The 13,525-nt window shown below is 34.8% G+C and overlaps 2 protein-coding genes across 7 annotated transcripts; both read left to right on the top strand.

Annotated features, from left to right (window-relative positions):
- The first annotated feature begins 3,054 nt into the window (after positions 1-3,054).
- On the top strand, positions 3,055-7,828 carry LOC107891107 (interactor of constitutive active ROPs 2, chloroplastic). 6 transcript variants are annotated; one of them, XM_016815760.2, is made up of 4 exons: positions 3,055-3,501; positions 4,944-5,097; positions 5,622-5,805; positions 5,983-7,828. In XM_016815760.2, the coding sequence occupies exons 2-4, from the start codon at positions 5,078-5,080 to the stop codon at positions 7,639-7,641; spliced, it is 1,863 nt and encodes a 620-aa protein (XP_016671249.1). In that variant the 5' UTR covers positions 3,055-3,501; positions 4,944-5,077; the 3' UTR covers positions 7,642-7,828. The 6 variants fall into 6 exon arrangements, with proteins under 6 accessions (XP_016671249.1, XP_016671247.1, XP_040956847.1 ...); XM_016815758.2 differs by having other exon boundaries at positions 3,097-3,501; positions 4,917-5,097; XM_041100913.1 differs by having other exon boundaries at positions 3,185-3,501; positions 4,917-5,097; positions 5,625-5,805.
- A 3,465-nt stretch (positions 7,829-11,293) lies between these two features.
- Positions 11,294-12,771, top strand: LOC107891106 (40S ribosomal protein S23). Its single transcript, XM_016815757.2, has 4 exons — positions 11,294-11,479; positions 12,001-12,156; positions 12,255-12,381; positions 12,466-12,771. The coding sequence occupies exons 1-4, from the start codon at positions 11,475-11,477 to the stop codon at positions 12,604-12,606; spliced, it is 429 nt and encodes a 142-aa protein (XP_016671246.1). The 5' UTR covers positions 11,294-11,474; the 3' UTR covers positions 12,607-12,771.
- Positions 12,772-13,525: the final 754 nt, after the last annotated feature.

Raw genomic sequence — 13,525 nt, forward strand, 5'->3', positions numbered from 1 at the left:
CAATCATTAAATTTTCCTTATAACACATTATGTGAATCTAAATTATTAATTAACTTTTTTGTTTTATCTTTTTTATTAGGATCATCTTTAAAAAGTTACTTTTAGGACCCTCTTCCAATAAGAATATTATGCTGCTTCACATTCTTTTGAAAATTTCTTAATTAATATAATTTTGTAACTTAATTATTTTTATTTTTTATGTAATGTAATTAAATAATTAATTATAAAGCAAAAGTTAAAAATTTGAGATTTAGAATTATATAGCTTACAGGTGTGATACATTATTCCAAATAACATGATTTGAGGTCTACGAAATTAGTGCCAAGCATACCATGTATAAGAGATTGAATTATGGTTCCAGTATTAGGAGAGGAGAAAACACTAGATTCACCCTGGTTAATAGATATAGCCTGTTAGAATTACTAAGCACATTGAGGAAACCTTTGCAATTTATTCTCACTTGCAATGAGAAGTCAACCATCTATGAATATTACGTGACTGATCATGGGGCATAGCAGACTAAGTTTAAAACCTCGAATATTTCCTTTTCAATTAAAATTGAAAGGACATTAACTTCTTGGACAGATAGAAAAGAATAGAGAATTTCCTTGTTGAAGGCTATACTTAGTGGATTAAAGGAGCCAATGTCACCCGACAATACAGAACCTTGGTAAAGATACATATCCCATGATCCAAGAGATCCATTGTCGGTAAAAATCCATTTTCAACACAAGTTTCTCCAAAAATATTCACTCAACCTTAATCGAGTTTGTAGAAACAAGGAGATCCTTGCTTTAGCAAACATAAATTGTGGCTAAAATAGCGCTTGGAACTGTGGCCATAGTTTCAACTACGAAATCAAAAGTGCATAAATGTAAAGATGAACACCGAGATTGTTTACCCAGTTCAACCTCAGTCTACGCTTGTAGGGCCTTACCCAGAGCAATGATCCACTATCCTTCTCACAGTACAACCAATGATTTAAGTCCTAACAATGGGCTAACTCTCACCAATTTAGCGACCTCACCGTTTTACAAAGACTAGATCACTCTCCCACTAAGCTTCCTCATCGAAAGCTTAGTTTTGCAACACAAGAGACTCTCTTGATTACTTACAAAATAATGCACACATAAAACATTCCTAACTTGAACAAATTTGTGCTCTTTCTATCTCTCGGTCAATCTTTAACCTAGACAAAACTTAAGTTTATATACTACTTAAGTTTTACTTACATAAGAGTCATAGAGAAATCACTTTTCTAAAAATAAAGTTAAAAATCAGTATAGAATAATCTTGACATAATTTCATAAGAACCTCGGTGTAGCCCAATGTCTTCAAATGTAGATAGTGACTTTACTTAATCCACAAGTAACCAAACTTCAAGTCTTCAACTTTAACTCAATTGGCCTTCATGGTTTAGGTTCTAACTTGTCCAAATATCTCCAAAACAAACAACATAATACTTTTGTTCTAAAATATGCCAACTCTGAAAAATAAGCAAATACGACAATGAAACAATACCTCAAGTTGTGGCCACTGTTTCAACCACAGCCTTCAAATATGTCAACAAAGTTTGATAGCCTTGGTACCTTTGGAGCCTTATTTTTGCTTCTTTTATCACATGAAAGGCTTCATGTGTGATAAGGATATTAATTATCTTGAATTTGACAATCCACTAAGAAAGCTTATTGTGCTTGAAGGATGATACTTGGAAGGAAGGCTTTCATTCGTGAAGTTAGGATCTTGAATATTATATTGTAAGATTAGTTGCAATATACAATGGGTTTGTTGTGAGAGATTTCATACGTTATTTCCCCATGAATGAGAACAATACTTGTATGATTAATTTGATGCAGGACCTTTTCACCGTACTACAAACATCAGTGTTCCAAAAGTGTTGATTAAAAATGCTCAAAAAGCCATTTGATTCGAAAGATTTAGAGGATCTCGTCCCAAATACCGCTGTTTATTTGATTTGATCATCTATCACCTTATTATATAAATTTTTTTGCTAAGTAGGGGTGTAACAGAAGAAAATTCCAGAGAATCACCCATCCTGATATTACTTATAGTATAGTTGAGGTGTTTTAAACTCATGAGAACCACGTGAATCCCTCTCTGTTATTTGCTTTCATCTCAACAAAATAAACCCCTAAACATATGAAAACATGCTTGTATTTATCATTTTCTTTTAAAAAAGAAAGGTTTTATTACAATGCAAGACAAGGCAATCTAATAATTGGAACCCCACAAAGAATATTTATTGCTCCTTGTTAATGAAGGAATTAATTAGGCACAAATCCAAGTCATTGATTTTATATTTATGATATTTATTAAATTGTCCCCAAAGCCTGGAGAAAAGTATAATTATTGGCTGTGGCTTTCAACTCCTTAATGCCAGAACAACTTGATTTATAGTTCATACGACTAACAAAATGTTAGTGGCCAGTTTTGCTTCAATTTTGACAGGAAAATAACGAAATGAAATAAGGGGAATTAAAACATAAATAGAAAATGGTCCACAAATGGGTATTATTTCGAGGGACCCATCAAACCCAAAAATACCCTAAATTATAAGCCTTTGCACATGTCAAGGTATGACCTAAACCAGCAACGACACCCACACTTTAATTTCCAAGTTTTAATATACAGCAGTTGAATTGGCTTATTAGGAAGTCGCACCACTGTCAATGCAAAGGAAAGTTCCGAAGGAAAATTTGGGATTTTCCAGGAAAAGGTGCAAGTAAACTAATATGATCCCTTTGCATGAAATACCTCAGTTATTGCAAAATTTATGGCAACACACTTTTTTTTTTCTTTCTTTCTTTCTTATGGTTAATGAAGAAGAAACAATGAGAAAAAGAAAATAGCTAGAAAAAGTAACGCAAATGTAATCAAGTGTTTATAAATAATATCAAAATAATAATAATTTAATTTAAGTATTTTTTAAGTGATTGTAAATAACTATTCAATTTAGCATTTTCTTTTAATTAATGAAAACATTGCATTTTAAGCTATTTTAAAAAACTCCCTAAAATTTTATAATTTTATCACAAACTCCCTAAAAATTTAAAGTGACTAGTTTTGAGAAGAAGAAACAAGAAGCAGATGGTGAAATGCACACTGACATGGAGGAAACTAAAAAAAATTTAAAAAGCTTAGGTGAGGAGAGTGAAAGAGCGCGTGAGAAATGAGCGTGGTACTTTTAATCAATCATAATCTCTCCTGCATAGTAAATCGTCCCAAGAAGGCAGCGCCTTTTGCTTACTCTCTCCACTGACATTTAACAAAAACAGCGAAAGAAAGAAAGAATACATACATAGAAGAAAGAGAAACACTCGGCTTTGGCCTTAGGGAACTGAGCATTGAGATAGCAGCTGCTGCATTATCCTTGGCTCATAAAAGAAGCTTGGGAATTTTAGGGTTCTTTGTTTGCAACCTTTTTTTTCTTATCTAACCATTAAAAATATCAACCAAAGCTAGCTAGTTAGTCTCTTTCAGGTAAAACCCCATTTCTATGTTTTTTTCTCCTTACTGCTAGACATTTGTGTTTTCAGCTTCATTTTTCACCAATGTAGTTTTTTCTTCTCTTTTACTCTTTCTTTTTATTTCAATGTGTGTAAGAGTGGGTGAGGAGTTGTCAATTTGTTTCTGGGTTTTGCTTACTTTTATGTTAGTAATAATGTCTCCTTTTGTGCTTTTCTTTCATTATTATTTTTAAGAAAAATCCCATTTTCTCTGTTGATTTTCTTCTGGGAAAAGAAAATGTGACTTCATCCTTGAACTCCAAAAGCTTGTTTATAACTATCTCTCACTTCCTTTCCACCTTTTACTCAGTAAATGAAGAAGAATCGAGTTTCCATCCCTTCTTTCTCAAATTTTTAGCTGCTCATGTTCTTGGGACTTAACTTGGAACACTGTTTTCAACTCTGTGTTTTAAGCTTACTTCTCTTTTATAACTTGCTTTTCATTTGAACAGCTTTTTTCCATCTCAGCTTAGATTACACAAGGGTGAACAATGCCTACCCAGTTTTTAGTTTTCTCTAAGAAAACATTATATATGTGTGTGTATGTAAATACATATTAAGTGAGATATTTCCTTGAAACCGTGCATGTCTTCTAGTTCATTTGACTCCCTATATTCCTAGTTTTGCCTTGTTAAGTTAAGTTTGCTTTCCATTTTTACTTTCTAAGTTCACAAGCATATTTGAAGTAAAAATACTAGATTTTTTATGGAGTCAAAAAGGGCCTTGGTCATAAATTTGTTGTAAAATAAGGAAAATGTTGGAAAAATTGTTTCTTTGATTGGAAGGAGAGTTAAAACACTATTCCATGCGCATACTGGCGCAAATTTTCATTAAGACAGAATGATTCAGTTTTTCATCCAAAAATATTGCAGAACATGGGCTATATTTTATATACATTAACTTCATTTTTTTCAAAAAAAAAAAAACTTCATTCATTTCTAGCAGGTTCCTTGTGGTTTCAATGATGTGTGTTCTGTTTTTTTTTTTTTTTGGGGGGGGGTGGGGGTGGAGTGGGGAGGGGTTATAGTATATTTTTCAGTACTGGGGTGAAAAAGGAAGGATCTCCCCCCCCCCCCCAAAGAAAAAAGGAGAGAGAGAGTAAAAAACATGAGAAAAAAAAGAGTTGGAAAAAATGGGTTTGTTTGTAATGATATTTAATGAATTAATTTGATGGCAACCTTATTTATTTTAGTCTTCCTCCTTTTTTTTATCTTTCCTTTTAAATCTTGTCATTTGGTTATGGTTGGTGATAGTGGAAGTAGTTTCTATGGAGTTTCTTTTAAGGCATTGTGATTGTATTGTTTGTTTGTTAGGTCCTTTGCATACTGATAAGATATTGAAAGCAGCTTTCATGAACTATTTGTTATTTTCTCTATATTTATGTATCAGATTCACCCTTTCAACTTCGCTTCTCAGCCCGCAGTTTTAAACTAGTTGGAGGTGGTGTGGGTCAGACGGTCAGTGATTGGGTGTTTGAACGTTGAACTTTGAAGCAGAGTACAAATATTTTGCCCTTTCATCTCTTCAACTCAAGGGAAAATATCGAAATCATGCAGACACCTAAAGGAAGGTAAGCTCTTCGTTAGTCAATAATGTGTTTATAGCATTCTAATAATTCTTTTGTCCCCTTAAAGTAGACTATGTCCTTGGAATCCTTCATTGCTCTTCTTAATGTTTCCTTGAAAGGAAAAAAAAAGGGTCCATTTCTTGAGGATTGTCTACTAATTTTAGATGTTAAATTACCTTTTATGAGGCTGGATTCCGCCAAATTTTCATGTGAACCTATCCTATATTGGTTCCAGATGAGGTGTGTATATTGGGTTGTTTTACTTGTGCTTGTGAAAATGGTGGGACATCAGCTTCATGGTGGTGGTTGGCTGCAGAATTTTGAAGTTGTTGGTAGTCAATCAAGGGTTGTCCCACCAGGTTTGAAATATATGATTTAGCCGATGGACAAGTTCCGAGATTAGTTCGGTCATCTTGGAATAACTGATCAGATGGTACATGGTTTTGTTTAGCCGTAGCTATTGGTTGTTGACTATAAGCTTCAATTGATGTTCTTGATATTTACTGCTATTATTTTCCATTTGACAGTAGAACAAGCTCTGCAGAAGTGCCTCAGAGAAAATCTCCAGCAACACCTCGGACTGCTCGTCAACTGAAGATACCTGGATCTGATTCTGAGGCTGTGTCTTCTCCAAATCCTGCAAGTAAGACACCCAAAGACAGAAGTCCAAAGGTTACTGAGCGAAAAGTGTTGAGAAGCCCAGTAGCTGAGGTATTCTTCTGTCAATTACACCTAAACTAGGTTGTTTTTAAGTGTCGGATGATACAACTGCAATGAAGATATTTCGACATGCTGTTAATTTGGTCATTACGGGACATTTGTGTGTTTGCTTATGTACTTTGTTATTCATACTTACATTAATGTCCACTCTTGTCTTGTGAGCTTCAGAAGAAGCGTCCGAGCAGAGTGACTGAACTGGAATCACAGCTCACTCAACTTCAAGATGATCTAAAAAAGACGAAAGACCAACTGACTGCATCAGAGTCCTGGAAGAGGCGAGCAATGCAAGAGGCTGAGGAGGCCAAGAAGCAGCTATCAGCAATGTCAGCTAAGCTTGAAGAATCCGAACAGCAATTGATGGAAATTTCTGCCTCCGAGGATGACCGTGTGCAAGAACTTCGTAAGCTTTCTCAAGACCGAGATCGAGCATGGCAGTCTGAACTTGAGGCAGTCCAGAAACAGCACTCAATGGATTCTGCAGCCTTGGCATCTGCCATGAATGAAATTCAAAAGCTTAAAGTTCAGCTGGAAAAAGCACATGAATCTGAGGCCCTTCAAACTAAGCACGCTGAATCCGCGCATACTGAGATTCAGAACTTGAGAATTGAACTAACCGAAACTCTCTCCTTGGTTCAAAAACTTAAGTCTGAGCTCACTGATTGCAGAGAATCTGAATCGCAGGCTCTTGAAGTTGTTCACAAAACCCAAACACAACTGGAAGCAGCAAATAAAACCATAGAAATGCTGGGTTCTGATGCGACCAAAGAAACCAAAGCTTACAAAACATTGACGTTGGAATTGGAGCAATCAAAAGCTAGAGTTAAGTCACTGGAGGGACTTGTGAGCAAGCTCCAGGCTGAACTGATTGGTAATAGCAGCAAAACTGTCGAGCATCTCAAAGACAATAAACTACCCCAACAGGATGGAGAAAACGAGGGCATACAGCAGCTTAACGTGGAGCTTAATTTTGCAAAACTTGAAGTGAGTCAATTGAGATCAGCACTGGATGCAGCTGAGGTCAGGTACCAAGAAGAATATATTCGGAGTACGCTGCAAATTAGAGGTGCGTATGAACAAGTGGAGCGCATAAAAGCACAGTCATGCCAGAGGGAAGCTGAACTGGAGGAAGAATTAAAGAAAACAAAAGCTGATGCTGACGAATTGAGAGCAAATTTGATGGATAAGGAGACTGAAAAGCAGAGTATTTCCAAGGAAATTGAGGCACTGAATTTGAAGATTGAGAAAAAAGGGTCTAACGAAAGAGAATCTGAACTTTCAATAGAGTTGAAGAAGTTAGAGGCAGATTTGACAGAGTTGAAAGCAAATTTGACAGCAAAGGAAACGGAATTGCAGAGCATAAGAGAGCAAAACGAAATGCTCAAAACAGAAATTAAGAACATGGAAACGGGTAGCAACAAAGTTGGTGAAGAATCGGTTGCATTGTTGGAAGCAGCAAGGGCTGCAGAGCGTGAGGCGCTGATGAAAGTTGGTTATTTAACGGAAGAAGCAGATAAGAGTAGCCGAAGAGCAGCACGAGCAACCGAGCAGCTGGATGCAGCACAAGAAGCAAACACCGAAATGGAGGCAGAGTTGCGGAGACTGAAGGTGCAGCTGGATCAGTGGAGAAAGGCAGCTGAGGCAGCTACTGCCATGCTTTCATCCGGGAACAAAGGGAAACATTCAGACAAGACAAAATCTGTTGACAACAACTATAACCCTGGAAATGGCTCGCCGAACTCGGAAGACATGGATGATGATTCACCAAAGAAGAAGAATGGAAACATGTTAAAAAAGATTAGTGTGTTATGGAAGAAAGGTCAGAAGTAGCAGCAAATGCATCAGAGGTTGCAATGCATATATAATATAATATATATTTCTGCTCTAAAAGTAAAACTTGAAATGGCTGTGGATGGTTTCAGTTTATGAAAAGTTACCTTCCTTTTGTCTGGTCAGAGGATCCGAGTTTCAGTTTGTTAAAATCCTAATTCCTTTAAGAAGACAAATATTTATTCCACCATTTCTTAAATTTATGCTTCAACTAACATCTCTCATCCAGTTTTATCAAAATTGCTTACAGGTAGAATAGATTCCAAGTATTAAAATGTTATTCATATCAAGTTGGACCCCGTTTAGAATATTGACTGTTTGTTCCATTTTCATGTTAGAACAACAATCGGGATAGTCAAAGCTTGTGACATTTGACTGTGTTTAATTTTATTGTAGCAAATGAGTAGGTGATTCATGGTAAGGGAAACCAAATTCGTGTGAAAACTTTTAGTTCATTTGAATGGTTTTCCTAAAAGGAGAAGAGTTTGTGTTTTTTAAGTATTCTATCCTTATTCTAATCAAAGTATTTGAAGCCGTTTTTATCGGAGATAATTCAGGTGATAAATCTAACTTTTAAATCAGAGTTTAAAGTCTATTAAAGCATCGTGAAGGGACTTTTGAGGGAATTTATAAATAGGTAGCATTGTTGACATGCAAAACATAGTCTTTGGATTGTCTATTTCGACTACTACCTTGTGTTTTTATTGATAATTTTGTTTGACACTCTATAAGTTTTATTTGAGAGAATTTTTTTGACTTTTATGTTAGGATATGTTGAGGTGAGTAATTGTAACAACTAGATTTATTATTGGATTATACTTTAGACTTAAGTCAATAAGTGATACAGAACAATTGTAATATTTTTCATTATTAAACGAAGTTAGGAGAACAAATTAATTGTGGAAATGTTGGACATAAAAAATGTGTTTAGCATTACTTGTAAATGTCTAAAAACACTTTTTAACCATAAAAACAAGGTTAAACAAAAAGACTTTTGCAGTTCAAATTTGAAATCACTAAAAAAACCTAATTGTGCTATTAAATTGAAACAATAGTAACTAGTCAAACTCTTAAACAAATTAAGCAGGGACTACTCCATCAAAATAATAATAAATAAAGTTAACTAAAACTTATTGAGGGTTCTTTGAATTTGTACGTCTGTTGTACGTTTAGTCGCAATAGAAATAACAACCGGGAGAATAAAAATAGATATGAATATGGAAATTGATTGCGTATTTTGGACTCGGTACAAGATATAATTTAAGTTCAATTCACTCACTAAATTATAACCTCACTCTTATATATTAACTAGATCACTCCTTCTTATACGTCTTTCTCATTTAAATGTTAGAGGCTTGTAAAACTTCAATCAGTGTGAATTCCATTCTCGTTGAAACTGCGCTTGAGTAGGTCTTAAAGGAAATCAAATATCCAAAGATTTTCTAGGAATAGACCTCTTCTAGAAACATAATCTTTTTATTTAAGGAAATCCAATCACACCAAAAATCTTCAAAGAAGTCCTTGCTTGACCGATTATTTTGATGATAAAAGTCATTAATATTTGCTTAAAATTGTGAAGGTGATGTAAGGAGAAGTCCAAGATATTTTAGTAAGAAAGATACCCTTAAAATATGACAAGCTGAATGACAAACTAGTTGCAAGAGGAGTAGCAACCGGCATTGCATTTGGGACGTGCAACCGACACTAATAATTCCCCTCGAGTATTTTGACCAAAAACATAACAACAAACTTAAGAAAGGGTAAAAACAATCTTTTACACAATGCTCCCCCTTAATCAATCCACTATGAAGTCAATAATTAATGTAATAAGAAACATAGCATTGATAAAATAAAATTCATATAAATCATCCGTACTTAAGTACATGACTCAAAACAATAATTTCGTCAAGAAAATATATCTCTACTCCTGACTCCATACTCCATTCTCGCCCTATTTTGTTCAAGAATGCAAAAGCTTGATCAAGTGTCATGAGCAAGAAGATTAGCCTTGTTTTGCAGGACTCGAGCCTTTTGTTTGTTAAGGAGCTTTATTTGGCTCTCCAAATGATGTAGTTGCTTATCTGCATCGGTTAAACAATCTTGCCATATCTGCATTGGTTGGTTTGCCAGATGTAGATGCAGTTGCAACTAGGGCATCATCTTGCACTGAATCCTCATCAGCTTCATCAGCTCCAACATCAGAATCAACAACTCTATGTTTCCCTTTATTCTACTAGTAAGAATATTCCAATTTAGGCGGTGGAGGCTCAGTAACTTCATCCTCTTGCACCAAGTCTTTCTTTTTGTTGTAGCATGATCTAATAGATGAGTGAGGGAAAAGATAACATCTGCCTAGTGTTCTTGGTTTTTGTGTGTTTGGTAACCTCATTAAATAATAGTTTGCCAAGAAGAACAGGAATAAATGAAACTACCTTATATGGTTATATTGCCATCTTTTAATTGACAACCATGTTTTGCTTGGAGGGCAGCCAATTTCTTATAGCAATGGCATATAATGCAGCATAGGTAGGCTCATGCTCTGAAGTTATGAAATCTTGGCCTTTTGACCAAGTGGAACAGATTTTGTTTGAGTTGGGAGGCAAGTTGATCGCGGTCAGTAATGAAATTATCATCATCTTCACTACGACTTGTTGATCACTGCAAGACTGAATGTAAAGAAGTATCGTTGCAAATTAGCCTGCCTGTAGTGCACATCATCCTTATTTGTAATAGTCTTCTGAAGATTGACATAAAATTCAAGCACCAAGTTCTTTACACAGGGCTTGACATAGGACACAAAAAACAAGATTTCATTTTCCTCTAAAAAGATGTCAATGTCATGCTCTACAAAACCCATCTTCTTGAATATTTCATTCATTGATGAAGCCTTTCTCAACCATAAACTTCATCCTCTTTGCACAGAATGGGGTAAGGAATCGAGATTTTCTCTGTTCAGGCAAATGGCCTAGCAGCATCAGCAGTTTCCTCAAGGATGTTTGGAACGTCAACATCTTTCAATTTCTTGTTTCTTTTCTTGGTTGAAGAGGGGGCACTAACTCTCTTGAAGTAGTGTTTTGTAACTTGTGGTGCCAAATTAGCCAACGGCACATGTTTTCATCGTTAGTATCTTTAGTAGCAACGATTTTTCTGATTCTTTCTGCTCTATTTTTCTTTGTAACCGGAGGGATAAAAGGTTCCTTCCATTTTCCAACAACCTTCATCTTTCTATACTTAGTTTTGATCTCCTTGGTTATAAATGCCCTGGTATGTCTTTGAGTTGCAAGACCAGTTGCAACTGAGGAACATCTGATTGCTGTCGTTGAACATTTTGCTCCTGATATGACAAATGGATATATATATCCGAATATGACAAGGTCTTCCAATGCTTTTTTTAATGGAACTCTAACATTGTAAACAAAATCTATGATTTTGGAAGAAAATCCCTTCTACTTATTGAAAATCAACAAAGTTGCTACAGTTCCAGTTGCTGTTACTGTTACTGTTAGTTTTTAAGGAATGTTATTAGTAGATTAAAATTAGAGATTAAAAATAGTTCTTCTTTGTGATAAATAAATAATTCACTAGATTATTGTGATTGTTATTATTATTGGACTAGTTTTAAAAGATATATGAAATGGCGTAGATATGAGGCCCAATTTGTAAGGCGAATACCATAGCCCACTTTATTTGCCGCATTGTTTCCTAGGGTTAGGATCGTTTGGGTTTAAAATTCGCTCAGTGCGATAGCTGTTGTTTCCCTCTTGTCTACGCCTCCAAATCTCTCAAAACCTTCATTACATTCCACTCACTCCGAACAACCTCCCTCCACCAACATGGGGTATGTGTTCTTCTTCTCCTTACTTCTTTTAGCTCTAATCGACATCTTCTCGCAACTTGTTTATTTTCCTTTTTTTTTTGAAGTGTTTAAGCTACTCTTGTTTATTCAGTGAAAGGGATGACTTTTCATGAAAACTGTTGGTTTTTAAAATCTGGGTATTGGATCTTGAAGTCTTTTGTTGATTCCATTCTTTGTTTAAGGCGAGTGTTGAATAAGTTGGGAGAAGAACAAAGAAAGGAAATTTTTTTACAGCCCCGGGTTCTGGTTTTAGATACTCCGAAAGTTTGAATTTTGGTTGCTGTTTTAGATTTCTAGAACTAATTCTGGACTACTGAATTCGAATATGAATTTGGGTTAATGATTTCTTGTTTGACTAGTAGTAACAAAATGTCTGTTTCGTTTTGGGTTTTAAGATTTAGGAGGAATTACTCTTGAACGAAGCTTGTTTGAAACCATATCTTAAATGACAATTAGAATATAGAAATATTAAGTAATGGCTTAAAAATATAAAAATGTTATAGGAAAACACGTGGTATGGGAGCTGGGCGCAAGCTGAGGACCCACCGCAGGAGGCAGAGGTGGGCTGATAAGGCATACAAGAAGTCTAACCTTGGAAATGAATGGAAGAAGCCATTTGCCGGTTCTTCCCATGCTAAAGGAATTGTCCTTGAGAAGATGTAACTCTCATTTCCTTTTCTTTTTAAATTTGTTTGGTTCTAATGTTTTCATTCAACTCTTATTTCAAACAAGTTCACTGAGGCATTGGTACATGCAGAGGTATCGAGGCTAAGCAGCCAAACTCTGCCATCCGAAAGTGTGCTAGAGTTCAATTGATCAAAAACGGCAAGAAGATTGCTGCTTTTGTTCCAAATGATGGTTGCTTAAACTACATTGAAGAGAATGTGAGTGTTACTGAACTGAAAATAGTTAAAGCCTAAGGTATGGTTTTTGCTGCTACACTTCTGATGATTAATATGTTAATGTAGGATGAGGTGTTGATTGCTGGATTTGGACGAAAGGGTCATGCGGTTGGTGATATTCCTGGTGTTAGATTCAAGGTTGTGAAGGTGTCTGGTGTTTCACTCTTGGCACTCTTCAAAGAGAAAAAAGAGAAGCCTAGATCTTAAGTTTGCAATGAGGAAAAGATGGCTTTCATGATCTTTCTATAGTTTTTCTTAAAACTGAGAGCGTTCTGTTGCCTGGTAGCTTTTCTGGACTTTTGTTTATTTTCTGGCTATTATTGTATTGAATTTTTGGTGTCATCGTTTGATCAAAAAGATTTTGGTGCTTTAGATCTGTTCCAAAATATTCATTCTTCCGCTTGCTATGATTTTGATGCGTTGACTTATGCAACTGCGTAAATAAAATGACTTCATCAAAACATTTGAGTTATAATTAATTGCTTAATTATCGATAAAAGGAAGAACAATATAAAACAAAATAACAGTTGGTAATTTTAGTTATTCAGGATTACTTGTCCTCTAACCATTAGGGTTGAGTTATAATGAATGTTAAATAAAATGCTAAAAACAATTTTGGTTGTTGATTTAATCAAATTAGTGCATAAGAGGTAGGACTGAATTATAAATAATAAAAGAACAAAACAGATTAAATAGGTTCTTGGTAATTCTAAGTCTATTGCGAAAATTCAGGTCGAATGGTTGACTAACTGAAAAAGAAATTTAGTAATTCTAGTGCTTCTAAACCACATTTCGCAATGTATCGTATAATAGTAAGAAGGGGCAATTAATTTCATAATGCCATGTATTTCAATAATGAGATTCTTAGTTTTTAGTTATGCAAAGAATTAGAGGTGAGAATTGGGTTGATTCTTAGTTTTTAATGATGATCAAATATGGATTGAATTGGGTCATACTAATTTTTGGTTTTAAAACTTTAGCTTTATTTTGACAAAATGAGATTTGTTTTATGGCTTTTAAATATTATTTGATAAATTTTTAATTTTTTTTATAAATATTTCTAAAAAAACAATTTTTCAACAACTTTTAAATTGTTTTTACTATTATTGTATAATAAAAACTAAAA

This window comes from Gossypium hirsutum, chromosome D09, assembly GCF_007990345.1.
Source record: "Gossypium hirsutum isolate 1008001.06 chromosome D09, Gossypium_hirsutum_v2.1, whole genome shotgun sequence".
In the NCBI taxonomy this organism is placed as follows: domain Eukaryota; kingdom Viridiplantae; phylum Streptophyta; class Magnoliopsida; order Malvales; family Malvaceae; genus Gossypium; species Gossypium hirsutum.

What these genes read in the sequence shown, in the direction of transcription:
- LOC107891107 (XM_016815760.2), top strand. Translation starts at nt 5,078, where the DNA reads ATGCAGACACCTAAAGGAAG. An exon ending in ATGCAGACACCTAAAGGAAG is followed by an intron (nt 5,098 to 5,621) that starts GTAAGCTCTTCG and finishes TCCATTTGACAG; the next exon opens with TAGAACAAGCTCTGCAGAAG. An exon ending in TGAGAAGCCCAGTAGCTGAG is followed by an intron (nt 5,806 to 5,982) that starts GTATTCTTCTGT and finishes TGTGAGCTTCAG; the next exon opens with AAGAAGCGTCCGAGCAGAGT.
- LOC107891106 (XM_016815757.2), top strand. An exon ending in GGAATTGTCCTTGAGAAGAT is followed by an intron (nt 12,157 to 12,254) that starts GTAACTCTCATT and finishes TGGTACATGCAG; the next exon opens with AGGTATCGAGGCTAAGCAGC. An exon ending in TAAACTACATTGAAGAGAAT is followed by an intron (nt 12,382 to 12,465) that starts GTGAGTGTTACT and finishes ATGTTAATGTAG; the next exon opens with GATGAGGTGTTGATTGCTGG.